At 38.5% G+C, this 19,456-nt stretch overlaps 1 protein-coding gene across 1 annotated transcript; it reads right to left on the bottom strand.

Moving 5' to 3' along the window:
* Positions 1-6,462: 6,462 nt before the first annotated feature.
* TMEM33 (transmembrane protein 33) lies at positions 6,463-19,085 on the bottom strand. The gene is made up of 8 exons (XM_021548298.3): positions 18,997-19,085; positions 18,841-18,905; positions 17,454-17,548; positions 16,828-17,015; positions 15,812-15,879; positions 14,964-15,097; positions 12,972-13,055; positions 6,463-11,580 (listed from the first exon to the last, which is right to left on the bottom strand). Exons 2-8 carry the CDS (start codon positions 18,895-18,897, stop codon positions 11,451-11,453), a joined length of 756 nt encoding a protein of 251 aa, XP_021403973.1. The 5' UTR covers positions 18,898-18,905; positions 18,997-19,085; the 3' UTR covers positions 6,463-11,450.
* Positions 19,086-19,456: the final 371 nt, after the last annotated feature.

Raw genomic sequence — 19,456 nt, 5'->3', positions numbered from 1 at the left:
GCCGGCGATTCGCATCGGCGGGGGCCGGCGCGGCTGCGGCGGAGCCCCGCTGGCCCCGGGCTGCGGCGGTGGCCGGAGGCCGGCGGTGGGCGGTGCCGGGGCACCCGGATGTGCGGGGGCACCGCGGGGCCGCCGCTGACTCACCCGCCCCGCCCGCCGCGCCTGCGCCTGCCCGCGGAGCGGGGCCGCGCCGCGCCGCGCCCGGCCGGCGGCCCGGGAGCGGGCCTGCTCTGTCGCTGTGCCTGTGGAGGGTAGTGCGTACCTCTGCGTGTAACAAACGGACGCCGTTGAATCTCGTAGCACAGGTGAAAACGCATTACAGAATTTTTTAATAGGGTCACCGGAATAAATAGGTTGAAAAGACCTCCGAGATCATCGAGTTCAATCTATGATCGAACACCACCTCATCGACTAGACTATATCACTAAGAGCCACAGCCAGTCTTGAAGACCTCCAGGGACGGTGGCTGCACCACCTGTCTGGACAGCGCATTCCAATGTCTAATGACATTTCTATGAAGTAATTCTCCCTGATGTCCAATCTAAGTTTCCCCTGGTCCAGCTTCAGACTGTCTTCTTGTCCTGTCACTTGCTACCTGAAAGAGCCCGACTCCTACCTGGATACAACCTCCTCTCAGACAGTTGTAGAGAATGGTAAGGTTTCCCCTGAGCCTCCTTTTCTCCAGGATAAATACCCCCAGCTCCCTCAAAAACTCTCCACAAGACTTGTAGTGCAGAGCCTTCACCAGCTTCATTGCCTTTCCCTGGACATAGGCAACATTAAAGCATGTACACTAAATCTTTTTGTATGATTTCCAGATGAAAATGTGGTCCCCTGGTGTTGGGGAAGATGAATAAATATGATTGCCTGGCAAAAGATTTACAATAGTACAGCCAGGATGAAAACAATCCCCCCTACTGGTTGAACAATGCCCTTACCTACAGATAGGTCCTAAAGTCAAGGGGACTGTTCCATCTCATCCCCCAAAATGTATGATTGATCCCACACCTGTAACCCTCCCCTGAAGCATCAAGTGTCTGTGACCCCATTGGCCCAAGTCTTGTTCCAGCCCACCTTGAAGCCCCCTGGCAAGGGGTCCCTGAGGAGTCAGACGCTCTGTTGGAATTCCCCTCTCTTGGAATTTCCCTCTCTTGGACTTCCCCTCTCTTGGAACTCCCCCTCTCTTGGAATTTCCCCTCTCTTGGAACTTCCACCCTATCCTGGAGCATCCTCTTGTCTCCCTCTATCCCTTGCCTCTCCCTTCCCCCACTCCCTCAGGCCTGCCACGTGCTTTGTCAGGCAGCTCCAAGCAAAACCTTTCACCCTCTATAATGAACCTTATATTCCAAGAGCAGCCTTCAGAGATCTCTCATCTCCATCCATCCAAACTATCCTGGAGCACAGCATCCCCACACCCTAGCCTAAGCCATCCCCTAAAAAGCACGTCCCAGATCAGTGCTGATAAAATGAGATTTAAAATGATGTCTTCCTCCAGGGAGAGTGCAATGTGGCAGATCCTGTATTCCAGGGTTGTAAGGGCTGCTGTGCCCAGCTGAGACACCTCCTGCCCTGCTCACCTACAGCCTGGCTCAGGACCATGTCTGTAATCTGTCCCACTGGCACTGTATTGCACTATTTTTTTTCCAGTATAGCTTTGATATTGGTTTACATGACTGAGAAAATGCCTCAGGCTTCCTTGTCTTCATTTTCTGCACACTGGGAGAAACATGGAAGCTTACCAGAAGTTAGGTTGATAGGGAATTTGGATAAGGAATGTACCTGATAATCCACAAAGCATTTGATCTCTGAGGAGAGTTATTACAGTGCCTGTCTTAACATACACAATTAGATTTTAAAACAAAGTTTGTTGGCACATCTTTACCAGCTGCCTAGTGAGCAGCATTGCCAAAACAAGTTTTCCTAGAAGCCCAGGGGAGGCAGATTGAGGTAGAATACTTCCACAGAATAATTAACACTCATCTTCCCAGTAGTACAATTGCAGCCATACCAAATGAATCAGAAGTATTGCAACAGATGCTGTATCATTAAGTACCAGATGTACAGCACTGGAGTTAAGTACTAAATTGACTGCAAGTTGTAAAGTAGCACAGGTGAGGTCAATGTTGCAGTCTAATATGCAGCTGATATATTTGCTAGCTGCTTATTATTTTGGCAAGAGACTAACAGTAAAAAAAGAAGAAAGAGGAGGTTAAGAGTTCCCTTTTTTTTTTCCCCTACGTAAAGATGTTTGAAAGCATATAGAAATTCTTGAAACATTTGTACCTGAAGAGTCGTTGCTATACTCTTATACTATAGAAGAGATGTGAAGTCGTAAGTTTATTGTTTCCTCTCTAAAACCAAATTGAACCACTAACTATTTCATATTCTTCTATCCATCTGAATAATTGAATTTGTTTTGTCTGGTTTTGGCACGGTATGTATGAAACAGTAAGGAAAAAAATAAAACTGGAATATCATAGACAGATTAATAGATACTAAGTGTGGTGGTCTGTCAGGATTTACACAATCAGCTGTGCATGATCCTTTATATTGAGAAACACTAAAAACTAATGGAGACAAAGAGCAAATAAAAGAGCATCAATACCAGCCTATTCTGCACGGGACAGCCATGTACATAAAGCAATTGATAATAAAGCACCAAGACTCCTGGCATGCAGCTGCAGCATCCTAAGAAAAAAAAAAAATCAACCCTAGCTACTTTAAGTCTGTATTTCATAAAATCAAGTTAGTAAAAAAAAAAAAAAAAATTCTCATTAACATCCAAGATGCTAAGCTGATAAAAATATACTATTTCTATATACCATACTTGTACTTAGGCTTTTGTGCCACCTGAACCTCTGTCTAAGGGACCAATTGTGTGAAGATTCTGGTATGTTGCTCAGAAGAGGTGGGGAGACTTGCTAGCATATCAGTCATTTCCTCAGGCCTCCTTTAGCAAAAATTCTAGAACCCTTTTTTATACAACATATTACTTTGCCTACAAAAAATTATAGGGTTAAGTTGCCTTACCAGGTCTTCAGGAAGAACTGGGACTATGGTTACAACCTTTTAAGATTTAGAACCTGTTTTATGGACACACTGGAAAAGTTTACATAGGACTGGTTGCAGACCAGGAAAGACAGGTGACTGGATTGAAATACAGGTCTTTGAAAACTTTTTTCCTCATCCCTGTTTATTTAAAATAACTCAGTAACTGAGTTATTTTAATGACTGTATTATATAGTGACTGTATTACTCAAGCTACAACAGTTCATCATTATGAAATTCTCCAGTATTACAATCTAGCAAGAAATATGTGATATGTAAAAGCTAATAAGAAATGAAGGATTTTTCGTGTTCCTTGTATGAAAAATGAAGTAATATAAAGCAATTTTGAATATCTTTTTAATCTGAAATTCATTAAATATTTCAACTTCATACAGTGGAGAGAGACTTACAATGTCCCCAGATCCACTGAAAGAGCTGATGGTATTGACTTAATGTAGTTTAAATTACTCTTCAGAATTCCCACCATATTCTGCCTTAGCATAGCAAGAGGGGAAAAGAGAAAAGGGAAAGACTTCTGATTTTTGTACCTTTTATGACCCTACACATACACAGTTAACACAAAGCAGATATATACCAATAGTACAAACAGCCTTTAAGTTTTCAGGCAAACCATTTAAATTCACAGAAAATGAGACAATATTTTGTGACAGGCAGGTGCACGAGGGGAATGACTTCTGAAGCACAGAATGGTGCATCTTGAGAAGCTTGCATAACACCACTGAGTCATGCAGCTCTGTAAAGCTATTTCATGGTCATTCCATGGACGATCTACATAAACAAAAAGTAAATATGTTCATTTCCAGCACATGGATAAGTGTTTTCAGTTATTCACATGCAGTTCATTCACCTTAACATCAGCAGTCATCTACAGTTTCTTAAACTGGGGGCAGCAGTCCTCAACCCCAGCAGCAGCTAGTGACTGCCAAAGGAATTGTGAAAAGGCATTATTTTCCTGATAAATTTAAATGGAAACTTATTTTCCTTTAGCCAATAGACTCAGGAGAAGCACATTACATTACTAAAATTTTTAACTTCATAGTTTCAAATAAGCCACTAGAGGTCAGTGGTTTGGAATAAAATTAGTACATGGAGGAAGAATTCTATTTCATTTCAAATAGACAAATCATACCATTAAATAAAATTTCCAGCTTCTGAGTATGGAAAAAGAACTCTTAAGGTTAGCAGCACTTACCTTCATCCAAAAGCAAGAAAGCTAGCTTTAAATTTTTAAAAACAATACTAGGTGCATAATACATAAAATACTGAAAAAACTACTCATTCTCTACAGTAATATACAGACATGCATAAGAACACAGGTCTGGAAGAAGCTTCTTGTACCAGCATTCAGCTCTTGCTACTCCACTCATCCTATAATTTCTTGCATGAACCACGCAAGGACCAGCTTAAAACCAGCTTGATTCTTTTGCTCATAAAGAAAAATAAAAAAGAATTACAAGAATGTGAAATAAACTCAATTAGTACAGTATATTAGAAACACTCGTGCAGTGCAAGAATCTTCTTTAACAACTAGTTCCCTTAAAAAGGTGTAACACTGCAGAGAATGACGCCAGACAGGAAGAGGCTGTTTCATCATGAAGTGCAAAGTGTATTACCACTTCCAAAAAGGGGGGAAAAGCCCCAAAGTACTTAGTCATTTATCTACTGCTGTAAGTATATATATATATATCATCCATTCACAGTACATACATATTAATGCAACTGAATGGCTTACCCCTACCCCAGAGTGATGTTAAAAATTTTGAGATAATTAGAAATGTGAATAGAGACATTGGAAGCTCAAACACATGCTGAACTTGATGCTTGTTGCTGTACCTGTAGTTTCCTAAGGCTTCAATATTTCTCTGTATTATACAGTTACACAACTGAAAATGCCACTAGACATGAAAATTCAGAAAGTCAACCTCAGATTTTCATCTACCATTACAAAAAACTTTTTATCCATGGCTTTGATTTAAACTTTATTGCTGAAAGGATTCACAATTATTTTTGCTGTGCTTTAGTCAGAATGTAACTGAAATTGTTATAGCAGAAACATGTCGAAAGTGATCGTAGTATGGAAACATCTGTTTCATCAGATTTTCTAGATTAAAAAAAAATTTAAAATACTAAGTTACATCATGTTATAGCGTAATACTAACGTATACATTATAACATATACGTTATAACGTATACTAAGTTATATCATGTTCTATGCAAACATACATCAGGACAAAACCTCATGAGTTGCACATACAAGGTCTTCCCCCAGATGGCCAAGAAAAAAACAGCAAAGCAACATGGAAAGATAAAAGCACAAAAAAAAAAAAAAAAAAAAAAACCAAGAATCCCAAATTATTTCTTTCTTTACTTTTTCTCTGCATAACTTTCAAACATAGTAAGAGAAGAACATGTAATTCCATTGCAGCTGTTTTCCATCGACTGTAGCTCCTGTGCAGTGTGGCTATTTCAACAGTATTTTAATGGAGAATAAATTATACATAATTCACTTGAAAATTTAGCTTGAAAATTTAAGTACTATCCAGAGGATACTGAGGGCATGAAACCATGAATGGTGAAATGGGGTTTGTGAAAGCCACAGAGCATCCAGCAGGATTTCCAGACATCTTTATATCAGACAACTGGTGTGACTCTCTGAGTGTCCTGTGTAGGGCCAGGAGCTGGACTTGCTGATCCTGACTGGTCCCTTCCAATTCAGCATATTCTGTGATTCTGTGATTTTCTGTGTTCTCATTATTTTCCTCCCCATTCTTCTACCTTCTTTTTCTATTGCATTTCTACCTTCATGAAAACTATAGTTGATACTGCTTTAAATCCTACAGATATTCTAGTCCTGCATCTTTTACAATTTCTGATTTTCAGCTTTATTTTCCTGTGAAATATCTGAACTGATGCATCATCTTCATATAACATACTTTTATCACTGTTTTTAACACTGGAAAATTAACACAAGGGAATATTCACAGGGACACATGTAGCAAATGAAAATCTCATGATCTGCACTTGTTCCAGGAAAGCAGTTTCCTCATGCCAAAACACAGGTACACAACTTTCTCTGCTAACAGTTGCACTGAAAATATGGCAGTAGACTGGGCACACAGGTAGATTTTTTTTCCACAGGACTTGGTGTTATATATGCCAGATATTAAGCAGAATAGTTCCAATGAATTAATGGAAGGGATCAGGGCTTTTTTTTGTTGTTTTGTTGTTGTTTTGATATACACCTTAATCTTCCTGTTTCTCTAGAAAAAGTAAATTAGTGGTTGCAGTAGTTCACTGCATTCTGCACTATACTAAACATATACACGAAAAACCAACACCCAACATGCACCTGAACACTTAACACAAAGCTGTTGGTCAGTAACTCAAACTCACTCAGAGATTTGAACTTTAATAAGTGCTGTTTGCAACACACACTGGTAATATTTAAAATCCAGAAGAAATACACAATTTGATTTCAAGAACATTAACAGAACAATAGGTATCAATACAGAAAACTATTTAATTTGTTTTAAAATAAATATTTGACATACAAAGCACATACAGTGAAAAAGGGTCACAATAAATTAGAAATGAAACTACTTGCTCATTCACTGCGAGAAGCCCTTGGTATTTCCAATTTCATACCATCAAATTTATCATTCTTGCTGATTTAGGCACAGCACTGAACAAATATGGATCCCAGTGCTTTCTTTCACAGGTACTGGTATGGATAATTTACTGCAGTGATCCAATTTGAAAATCAGTAGGGACCAGTAAATCGCTGCATAAAAGAAAGAGCGAATGAGGTGCTTTTTCCTTAGTGTCAGCAGCCTGCGATTATTATGTTTATTAGATTTTCTTGAAAGGGCTTCACATTTTCTCAAATATGCAGGAGAACTATATTTCCCCTCTGAGCCCTTACATTAGCATTTTGTGCCTCAGTCCTTGAATACAAGTAAAAGATGAATTTTTCAATTAATTTTAAAAGTTTATACCATCTGGATGGCACAGAACTAAGCAATGAAACTCCCTTACCTGCACAACATCTGCCATTATCACAGAGCTAGCTTCTGCAGAGAAGCTAAAAAGTAATGCTGAGATTTTATGAAAAAGATTTTTGAATCCACATTAAAGATTAAACTCTATTACACTACCCATACTAATATCTTTCCATCTTTGGAATAAAGAATTGCTTAAGGTTCTGTCCTTAAAAGGTGATTTAAAACAGCAAGACCTGAATATTCCTGTGACTTTAAGAAAATTATAGCACTACCAAAGTTACAATACATTAACCTATTTCAGTGTATATATAGTTCAACCACAAATAGGAGTACCACAGCAATTAAAAATTATAGACAGAACAGATTGGCATACCCTACCACCGTCTAGCACATTAAGGGCTTGGGATCTTACTCTGTTGCATTATTTTTTGTCAGAGATGATGATACAAGGGCCACACCTAGCATTGCACATGAAAATCAATTTTGACTTTAAAAGAACATGTTGTTCTAGCACACTATCTTCTTTACCCTTAATCTGAGCACTGGAAGGTACAGCACTTTTTTATCTGAGCAATGTAAGGTACAGTACTTTTTAAAGTGTTTAAGACCACAGTTAAAATAATTTTAGGAGCAGGACTAACAAGTCATATGTACAACAGAAACAAAACAGTTTCATCTGGGCACTTGTCCAACTCTTTTCTATTTCCTGCTCTCCCAGAACTCTTACATAAGGCAAGTGCTCTTTCCTTCCATGACTCCATTCCTGTCTTTAAAATGGGTAAGAACTTTGTAATAAACATGGCATCTGTATAGCAAGTGTTGAATACAGGTGCCTAACGATAAAAGGGTCTAACACAGACTGTACAAAATAATTTGCTACATTATTTGTTTGGACAGAACAATCACATACATAGTTAGCAGCTCCAAAACTACTGGAAGAAATAGTGGCTCATTATTATAATAATTTTTATTTAAATCCTCACAACATTAACAGATATTGCTCCACTTAAACACCCATCAAAGAAAGGAGCAAAACAAAACTGACAGCACAGAAATGTCAATATATGTATAAAATCAAATAAAAGGCAATAAAGGAGAGGATGGATGTATTGGTGAGTTACTTTGTGTTAAGAAATCCTAACTGGCATTAGCTACTTTAACAGACCCAATGCCTCCTGACACTTTATCTACAGGTGAAAACAGACAAATGTTAAGCTGGGGCATCACTTCTACAAAAAGCCTGTACAGTGCAAGGGGTTGGTCAACCCACAGAATCTGTGCAACAGCACTTAACTTACGGAAGCTGACAAAAAGCAATGAGCAGTATGATTTATACCAGTGGAAACAGTTATCACATTAGGTAGGAAACCTTTCAGTAATACAAAAACTCTTCTGCTTCATTTTGGGATTGGCAGGCACTTTATGGTCAGTTGCAAAATTTCTCTACAATCACAGACTTGTGTCACAGCCTCTGCATCACAGCTAGCTGTTGACAGCACAGCAGCATGAACATACAGCTTGCTTCACCAAAAAAACTCTCAAGCTATCAGCATACTACCAGCATTTTACATTTAATTTAATCATTAGAATAGAAACAGTCACAAACTGTGGTGAGGAAGCAGGCTCAAGGATAGAATGTTTTTGCCAGCATTGAGGAAACTCGAGGTTATCACTTAGGCAGCTGAAAGGCTACAGTAAAAATCAAAGTTGATGCAGAGTACAGGTCAGTTACCCTATTTATTTGGCTTGAACATTGTTCCATGTTTTCTCAGCACGTCACAGAAATAAGTTTTACCAGGCCACAAGCTGCTCATTTGTCAAGCAAAGCCAAAAATATACTACTAGCAAAACCAAATCAAACCCCTTTTATGAAATTTCCTCCTCTTTTTTTTTTTTCCTTCCTCATTTTCAAGACTTAATAGAAAGAGATTAATTCAGTATTCACATCCAAGTTCTACTTCACAGCACTGTCTTCCAACTCTTTACTCACAGCATTGTCATTCCTTGTCACTTACTCCTTTTAATCCTTCTACTGCATTCATTGAGTTGAATCTCTACTTAGCATCCTTCAGTTACAGCTGCATTAGACTGGATTCAGTTTAGACTCCTCTCTAATTTAGTAACATCATAAAATTAGGGAACAGTAGAATGCACCCATAATAGCAGTCAGACCACAAAAATTTGCTCAGAAGTAACATGTTATTTTGCTTACTGTAATTACAGATTTATTTGCCTTCCACTCCCAGTATGGGGAATCAACTTAGATGACCAAATTCATTTTTACATCACAGTGGTGCCAACAGCTAAAGAGAATCTGATGTCACCATTCAAAAAACACATCATGCAACATGAGAGAGGGTCTAAAATCGTGCTGAGCAACTGAAATAGTAATAAGTAGACCTGAATTTTTCTCTGATTAGATACCATTGTTGCAGTGCTTATTCTTGGGTTAGATTTTGAAGGAAAGGTCAAAAATTTTTGCACTTTACAAGGCAAAAATTCCCTATAAAATGATTTAGAAATGCACAAGACATTATATCCCAATTCAGAGGCAGCAGTAGGAATATAGGAACATGCACACATACGCACAGGACAGCATTCTGCTCAACTTCCAGGTTCAAGCATCAGTAAGTTGTGTTAAAGAGAAAACGAGCCTGAAGAGCCTAGCGAGTTACATTTAACACTCCTTTTATTGCAGTAGAAATTTTAGTTTTTATCAAATCCTCAAATTACAGGATATACACATAATCAATCTCATTGCAAGTCTTTAGCAGCTGTAGAGCATTAACTGCATGCAGTTGCTTCTGCAGTGTGCAAGTATTCCATAAACAGCTAATCACGTTCAGAGAGCAAGACAAGTAGTCAAAGAATATCATATTCAATTACCAACTGGTTCATTAGTACCAAGAGGTTGAGCAAAAAAAAAAATGAAGTAAGTTTATAAATACATTGTTCTGATCTAAAAACTAGTACAACTGGAAAATTGGAATGATATCCTTATCACAAACAAGATAACTCAACTGTTGCAGGAAAATACTTTGCTTCAAGACTGTTTTTGAAACTGTTTTCTCACAAGGTTCCTCTGACCAATAGTTGAGTGCTACAGAATTTTACAAAAGGCCCATGAATACCCTTTAACTTTATGCAATTAGAATACTAACACTAACTACAGAAAATTCGGCAAATATTGAATTTGAATTTCTATAAAGAAGTTTTGTTCAGTCAGTATTATTTTTTCATGACCTACCCTTCAGCTGCTGGGTGAATGCATAACCAGTGTAATTAATTTATGCACTTAATTTAATATTCACTTCTGTAGTCATGACACTGGCTTCAGATCAGTTATCAGATGGATTTATGCCAAGAAATCCTACACCCATTTGTTTCAGAAGCTGCCTAAACAGGTGCAATTCTTTATGCAGATTTCTCATCACAATGAGGGTCTCAGAAACTGGAATAACAATTTATACAGAGCTACCTACAGATTAATTTTCTAAAAAGCTAACATGCTTGAATTACTGCAGTCTCACATTTGTGTGGACACTAGAACAAATCTGCAATTACTCTGCAAAATTTACTTCATTCACATTGATTAGTTCATTTGAGACATGGTTAAAAGTTTAAGCATTGTGTCTTAGTCTTAAAATCCTACAGGTCAGCATTTTGGCTTGGTAAAACAACTTGTTATGACAAGAAAACTTCACAGAGTTTTCTGTAATCAGTCTTGATATTTCTTCCAACAGCGTAATGTAAGATTGGGACACGAGGCAGAAACATGGGAGAATTCTTTTAAAGTATTATTAATAAAAATAGCCTCTTGTTCAGAAAACAGTGTTATCTCTGTCAGCTTGATAGATTTTAATCCCTTGTGTTAACTTCAGAGTGGGCTGTATTTCTACACTGAGTATTGTATATTGGACAAAATAGCTCTACAGATACATTTAGTAAGCAGAAGAATACTGTCCAAAGTGTACTGCATAGGTATATGTATCAACTGCTATCCACTGGAGACATCCTAAAGCAGCTATAGTTCCAACTAACATAAACCTAGTGAGCACAGATCTTTTATAATAACTTTCAATCAATCTCAAACAATCCTTGATTTAAAAAAACAAACAAAAAAAACCAACAAACTTGTACGATAGGGCATGTTTTAGGTAGGATGCATCTACTTTTTTCATCAGTTAACAATACAGCACAGTTAATTTAAGTTTCTATTATTTGTTTTTGATATGCTAAATTTCATATTATCTCCAAGAAAAGCATTTATGTATTTTTATACAGCCTGGAGTGAAATCAGTGTAAAACCAGGAATTTCCAATCATCAGCAGAAGTGCCAGCTGCTCATAATGTTCACAAAACACGAGTGCCTGAATTTGGCTATGCAACAGTTGGTGCCAATCTGCTTATAAAGGAAATGCCACTGAGGCATAGTCTTCTTACAAAAACAGGGCATGAGGGCTTCGTTATTAAGTGTTCAACAACAATCCTGAGCTCGGTGAAGAGAGTCCTGAAAAATCAGATTTAAAGACAGCATTTATCAGAAGTATTATCCACATATATCTTTTTCATTAACTTCTTTTCTCAGTATCACACTCACATACACATTTTAAGTTAAATTCTTTAGACCAACTCAGTACTGCTTCCAAAAGCTTCAGAATTTTTGACTTTTAAACATTAACATTTTAAGTAACTCTATCCTCAGCTGGAAGTTACCGAGCTAGACAGAGCAGAAAAACTCCACCTTAAAGCAAAAAAAAACCAAAAGAAAAAAAAAGAAAGGCTGTAAAGGCTACACAAGCACTATAAAAAAGAGGAAAAGGAATAATGCTTTATCACAAATAGTGTAAGGAGCTGGGAGGCTATTGTATTTGTGCTACTTCTTGGCAATATGCAAGAAACGTGCACTGCAGAAGCAACTATTAGAAGAGAGACATGAGAAATAAAACCCTCGTCACCAATTTCCCTTAAAACTACAAAAATGCCAGCAGAACATTTTGGATAAACTAGTTCTACTGAATGTCAATTTTAGTATTGTAGTATTATACAGCTTAAATTATTTTTAGATACCAAAGCAGTAAAGCAACTTCATAGATGTTGTTATGTATGTTGTTAGTTATGTTAAAAATAAATATATGTAGTATGATGGAACAATTGATTTCTTACAAAAATAGGGAATAGAAGACAATTGAGCTTATGATTCTCACACGTCTCTTTACATATTGTGGCAGCCAAAGCTACTTTCTTGGCACTCTAGCAAGTCATTTTCTGATCGAACAGACTGGAAATTCTGTTCACAAAATCACAAAATCTTATGCTTGCAATGCTCATAAGAAAACTTCTAAAAAGCACTCACCTGAAAAAACACTCATAGGAATATTTATGATTTCAAAGTCTAAAACAATAATATTGGCTTGACCAACTTTCAAAATCAGTAAGGTTCTATTTCAAATACTTTTTTCAATACAAATTAATTTTATTTATGAATTTAAAGAAAGTAATGAACATGTTTAAGATCATCCACAGAATTTTTTTCTCTCATTATTACACAAGTTTTTAAGTGCCTATTCATATTTGGGCTTAGCCTCAGATGTACCTAGAAAGTAAAATAAGGATATCTCTCTGATAAGAAAGACTTTCTATTCCCAAAGTGTAGTTTTAATTACACAAGCAAGTTCTGAAAGCTCCCATTCAAGAACGGTGGTACTTTTCTGATCACTTACATGAAATAAATCTAACCTTCAATCAGACAGGATTTTATTTAGCATCCAGGTGTATTTCACATTCTACAAGTGACATCTGGAGATGTAGCATTATGAGTTCCTTTTAGAATGAGAAGCTTCTGAATGCCTAAGCACCATGCAGTTAAACACTAACTTTCAAAATCAATTTAGCACTTACCGACAGTACGGATTTCGCCGAGAAGAGTAGCGTAATGTAAGAAACCTATAGTAAATGAAAGGCTGGAGCAGACTCCCTTGTCCACTGAAAGAGAATAGTTCAGTAGAGCTTACTAGTAACAAACAAAAAACCAAAACAAAACACCAAAACCAGGAATTTTTAAGAAAAAAAATTTAAGAAAAGCAAGCAAACTAGTTGGACTCAAAAAAAAGCTAGATTTGGGTTACATTGGTATAGAAAATATAGATCTGACAAGACAAAGTATGTAACTACACACTCAAAAATGCAGAAACATTATAGAATAAAACTGCTCAATGAAGCAGTTTAAGTGCTGTTCTTGTATTGCATTTGTATTTATGAAGTGTTTTTATATGCCTCATTTCTGGTGGACACATGTTCCATAGCACAAAAACACTTGTTGGTAAGCCCAGAAACTGGCTGACATATGCAGCCCAGTTACAGTTACCCTGTTCAATCCAATTGCAGCACTTTGAATTTCTGGATCATATTTCTAACATCATATTTCTTTTGGAAAATTCTCAGAACACACACTGCACACACTTACAGATGTATAATGAGACTTTAATGCCAAGCTAATACCCAGTTATTTCAGTTACAGTGAAATTAGGCTTTAGTACTTCACAAAACTGCTGACTTACATGGCTGTGCTGTGAAATAGTGAAAACATAGCACACAAACCATACACAGTGAAGTACAGAAATGCCCTAAGTTTTAGTGACTGAAACCACTTTAAATAACACATTATTGAAAAATTCTGTTTGAATTTAAACATGATGATAAGTAAGTTCCAGTAAGTATTAGCAGCTTCCTTAGCCAGAAGGAAAATATAAAGTGAACATGAGCTACAGGAGGGAAGAAAGAGAGGGAAGAAAGAGAAAACCCGTACAGTATTGACAAACAATTTAATATGCTACAACATTTAAAGAACAAAATCTCACAATAGCTGCATTTAGCAAGTCAATTATTTTAAAGTTTGGCATATGACCTTTTACAAGCTTCAGTATCTACCAGATGACATATCAAGCAGCAATATTTCATATACTACATTCTCTATAAGGAGGCAAAAGAAAAAAATACTGTACTAAGTTTCAAAGCACTTGAAAGTTTCAGATACTGGATAGAGTGTATCAGTCAGCTGGTAAGTAGTCTCAGATGGAATGCAACCCTTGAGGGTTGAAGCATTAAAATGTTCAGCTGATATATCAAAAGATAAAGACAAATTATGCATCCTATCCAAGAAGGTAAAGCCTCCTTTCTACTGCTTATGAGACCACTCAAGACAATGTTCCCACCATGCTAGAACTTGTATAGAAAAAAGGCTGCATTCCCCCTCCAAATATTAAAAGGCAATGACCCAAACTTCTGTGACTGGCAGGTCATTATACCTGTAAAACTTCAGTTGTATTCCAACATGTTCAACATTCCTAAAATGACTTCAACAGGCAAGACAACAAACAAAATCAAAGGGAATAAAAAGACCCAGAAGGGTCACTGCTCAGAAGCAGCATAGGAGAGAATGCAAACTACTCATACTTGCACACTTTTTGCATAATGAAACTTTGCCACTTAAATTTCAGGAATCTAATTGTCAAGAATAAGAGTTCACTTTCAGTGAAGCTGAAGATGTTAATATTCAACTAAATGAACCAAAATTAAACTTACTGAACAATGTACTGATAGAAATGTAGGCGAATTCAAGTGTCAAGCCTGAAAAACTCCCATGTGACTCATCACCCACACTATGAACGGGAAGGTTTTTTTGGTGCTCAGTTACATCACAGTCAATGCCTTTTGATGTCAGAATGCACCAACTTAAGAAGCCTAAGAATCACTTAAATTTTATTTGAAATTCAAGCCTTTGTCAGCCAGAACCATACAAATGGAATACTATAACCCACAGAGAATTCATTTGCAAAAAACAGTCTTGTATAGGAAGTTTCTAATTACTTAAATATTTATCATTATTCTTACCTGAAGAGCATAAAAACTGTAGCTGGCATCAGGAAAATTTCATTGCAGGCAATGAATTTTAGAATATTCTGTTGATTAGCATTCAGTTTCTCTAAGAGGTTTCTCAAAAAGGGCAAACTATTTGAACTGCGTGCCTTTAAAGAAGAAAAAATTATTTACAGAAAATATAAAAGTTACACCTGTCTCCATTAGTACAGAGAAAACAAAATGCAAACAATTGCTATTTAACACCCATTTCAGCATTTTAAGACTTCATCAGAGAGATTACTTCATTCATTGAGATTAATATCCTGAGGAAAACTACTACAGGCTTGAACTCCGTAATTTACAGAGTTCAACTAAAAGCATCAGATGTTGCAATTCCCTCATCCACCAATTTTAGGTTCAACTGCACAGAGACAGCCATAAGCTTTGTTCAGTCCACTAGGAGGAAGTGCCCATGTAGTATGACAGCCCAGTTAGGAACACCAAAGCCTGGAGTTACGTTAAGATGCACAAGGCAGTGCATTGAGCAGGAAGTCCAAATGGCAAGTATTTTCCTTGCTAGTCTCCCCCTGTAGTTTGTTCCTTTATTACTGAGAACAATAAAATTCAGAGACTATGGTTTAGCTTGAAAAATACATGTCTTAAGTTTCAATGTAACTCTTCCACAGATTTTGTTTCCTTCAGAGAAATTTGAAGAAAAATAATTAGTGAGAAAAACAATTAGCTGAGATTCTGTATTACGGTTTCATTCTAATTTCTCTAATGCAGCCAATGAAAACCAAACCAGACCTGCAACTCAAATCTGTTTATAAACCCCAAGAATACTAACTGTATTAATCATAACATATACGTATCATACTTACATCAAGAACCTTCTTTGTGTATGTGGCAGCATGAAGCAAAGAGAACAGCAGAACTGGAAAAATACTCACTGAAGCAAGCCATAAGGAAAATTACAGGCTGTGCAAGTGCTTCATTTCTCTATGATGTTATACTATACCAGTGATAGCTTGATGGATCTTTGCAAGTTTGGTGGGAATGACCTATACTGGATGAACATATGTATAAATCTAAGACCTACCTATATTTACAGCTCTTCCTTCTGCTTCTTACACCTCTTTGCTATGCACTTTTATTAACTTCAAAATATGAGTGTCTGCAACTATGCAAAAGTATATCACACACCATTAGACACCAGTGTGCTTTTACTGAAATGCTTTCTCTATGCACAGGAGGCACACCTGAGCATACTACTTGAAACCTCTGAAATACACGCAGTTTTTGTTAAAAGATGCTACAAAATTAATTTCTTTACCAAAGAACATGCAGTCGCTAGCCATTCCAATTTTACAGACCAAGAATGTAGACATATCTCTGCCAGAAGAATTTTAAGAGTAGGACATTAAGCGTACATCACGTGGCATAAGGAACTGTCAGTTCTGACATGTCACCTTTGACAATCCACAGGAACAAATTTTGCAGACTTATTGGTTTAATAACTTGTCTGAGAAAATTACTACTGAATAATTATCGCTCCACATGATGAATGTCTACTACAGTGAGAAGACATGTATGAACCCTGCACTGGCAATAAATGAAATACCATCTTCTCGAAATATCACTGGAGGCTGGTCATAAAATCCACCAAACTTAAGCCTCAAAAAAAGAAAATCTAAGTAGCCAGAGAATGCAGTGCTCTAATTATAGAGTTGATTAAACTGAATATGGATCAATCAACATAAGCCTCTCATATAGAGTATAAATAGCAAACATATCAAACTAGTTCCACTAGTTTTTCAAATCATGGCAAATGTGATGAAAATAATAATGTTTTTTATATATTTAAAAACATTAGCAGGATGACACAAGAAAAGGATACTTGTAACAGGGTAGGAATTCACAAAGATAAGGGAGTACAGCAGGTAATGGCAGCTGTCCTCCAGCAAAGCCTGAGCCAGAAATGCCCTGCTAAGCTGGAAGTGTGGTAGCCTTTGGTGTAGTCGGAGGGCACTGGTAAGAGCATTTGCCAGCAAGGCACGCTGATAAAAGCTTGCTGCTTCATGCAACCTGCAAATCATCAGAGGAGATGTTACCATGTGAACCAAGCTCAGAAGTCTTCTACCTTTGAGAATTGCATCACAGCTGAACAATACTTGAAGTATTGATTTATATTATTGTACATAAGCACTATTCCCAAAAAATAACAGCTGTTTAACACTTACTTTACTGCAGATGCTTAACACAACTCAATGTAATACTCCATTTACACAAAAAAACATGCATTTACTACTACTTTATATTTTTTCAATACATTTTCCAAACACAGCTACAAGTGTTTTAAACCAATATAAAATATGTAAGCTATTCTGACAAAAAGCATCCAAGTAAGCTGAATAACAGCAATTTACCTACAATTAAGGTAAAAAGGAAGAAACAATTCTATGCAAAGGGAATCTAGTTTGTTTCAAAAATTTTAATGCTATTTAACAATATTATAGTACATACCCTAGAAGAGGCAGGACAAATAAAGCTGAGCAGTAAACTGTGAACAAGCGGGAAATCCACATAGCTGTATCCAACTTGTTAGCCATCAGAAATTGCTACATTGGAAAAGAAAAAAAAAGACCAACCCCAACAGAAGTTGGTATCTTAATACTTGCATACAATGAACATTCTTCCCAACTCTATTAAATTTTAACTTCAACTTCAAATATATTCAAATATTTCTCCAACTTCAAATATAAGCAAATTATAGCTTGAAGCAGAAAGCTTTTTTTTTTTGTTCTGTGATACTTGGCTCATATGATGTTACTATATTAATAACTAGGCTTCCTCAGAACCCAGAGGCTCCTTTGTACATTACAATCAAACACAGTGGTAAGAACTTCTAGAAAAATAATTTTTCTATCCAAATATGCCTCCCTAAACAGTCAGCTTCACAAATATTATCATGTAGGGTCTCTAGACTTGACTGACTTTTGCTTCAAGCTTTCTTTTAGAATTCAGTGCACTAATCTGGAGCTAAATCTCCACATTCTTAGTGATGGGGGGAAAATACAGGGTCAGGTAAAGTTAGTGTAACCACATTGCAAGTGGCATCGTTTTGGCTTACATATTATTGGCCTTGAAAAAGCAAAAACTTCTCACAGTAACCCTGTACCTCTCCTCCCTAACCACTGCTCTGCTCAGTCCTGATACAGCCGAAGTGCCAGAAAGACTCTAATGAAACACAGAATGCTTTTAGCTACATGCGCATCAGAGTCAAAACAACAGCCTCCTTCCTTCTGACAGAGTTCATCTTTTTTTCCAAATTTGGACCAGCTTTTAAAGACTTCTCTTTTCCTCTATATTTCCAGTGCACCTCTATGGAAATGACCAAAAACCTGCAAGCATCTTCATAATATAATTTCGTATCTTACTTGCAGAATACAACTACAGAAACAGCATGAAGCTGTGTCAAGGCTAGATTATCAGGAGAAGGTTTTTCACCCAGGGAGTGTTTGGACACTGAAACTGGCTCCCCAGGGAAGTGATCACAGCACCAAGCCTGGCAGAGTACAAGCCTTTGGACAATGCTCTCAGGCACAGAGTGTGACTTCTGGGGTATCCTGTGCACGGCCACGAGTTGGACTCGATGATTCGTGCGGGTCCCTCTCCACTCAGCATATTCTATGATTCTGTGAAATATAGATGCTATCACACTGAATTACTTTCAATTCAGCCATTTTCAACAGCGGCGGCACCCTAACATCAAGCTTTCGACCGGACAGCGAAAGCTGCTGAGCCCTGCCCGCAGCCGGGGAGCAGCGCCCGGCTGCCACCCCGGCGGGACCTCCCCGCCGCCGGAGCAGCCCCGCGGCCGCCCGCGCCCCCCGGGCCCGGAGCTCCTTACCACGGCCCCGCCGCCGGCCCCGCCCGGCATGGGCCCGTTCTGCGTGGAGTCCGCCATGGCCGCACCTGCGGGGAGAGAAGCGCCTCAGTCTGTGGGACACGGGAGACCGCGGCCGCCGCCTCCCGAGATCCCGCTCCCGGCCCGGCCGCGACCCACCGCAAGCGCCACACCGGGCAGGAACACGCTCCGGCAGAGCCGCACTCCCGGATGCGCCCGGACGCCACTTCCCGCGGGCCGCCGCTTCCCGGGGCTGCCGGGCAATGTAGGCGGTGACTGGGAGGCTCCCAGCGGCAGCGCGGGGACGGCGCGGCGGGCGCGGGGCCGCGGCTGCGGGGCCAGCCCGCTGGGCAGGACGCTGGTCCCTTCTCCGCTGTCTCCGTAGCCCGGGCATCAGGTGCTCGGCTCCGTCCGTAGGCTCCGTTCAGCGGCACTTGTGTGTGGTAACAGCAACAGCAACAGCAACAGTATCAATGCTCGCTTCAGCCCCAGTTTGGGGAGTGTTTACTCACAGAGGGCCGACTGGATTTCCAGGGCTCTGGGCTCTCGCCATAGCGACCTGGCAGGCTCAGTGCTGAGCATCAGCAATATAAATGGGAACCGTAGCGTCGCAGGACCC

This window comes from Lonchura striata, chromosome 4 (assembly GCF_046129695.1).
Source record: "Lonchura striata isolate bLonStr1 chromosome 4, bLonStr1.mat, whole genome shotgun sequence".
NCBI lineage: Eukaryota > Metazoa > Chordata > Aves > Passeriformes > Estrildidae > Lonchura > Lonchura striata.
Note: the sequence above shows the minus strand (reverse complement) of the source record. Positions and strands in the feature narration are given on the sequence as shown.

Coding starts and splice junctions, on each gene's coding strand:
- TMEM33 (XM_021548298.3), bottom strand. CDS start 18,897: ATGGCGGACTCCACGCAGAACGGGCCCATGCCGGGCGGGGCCGGCGGC. Junction 17,549..18,840: donor GGGCCGGCGGCGGGGCCGTG/GTAAGGAGCTCC, acceptor TTTCCAATGTAG/CAATTTCTGATGGCTAACAA. Junction 11,581..12,971: donor CGGCGAAATCCGTACTGTCG/GTAAGTGCTAAA, acceptor CTGATTTTTCAG/GACTCTCTTCACCGAGCTCA.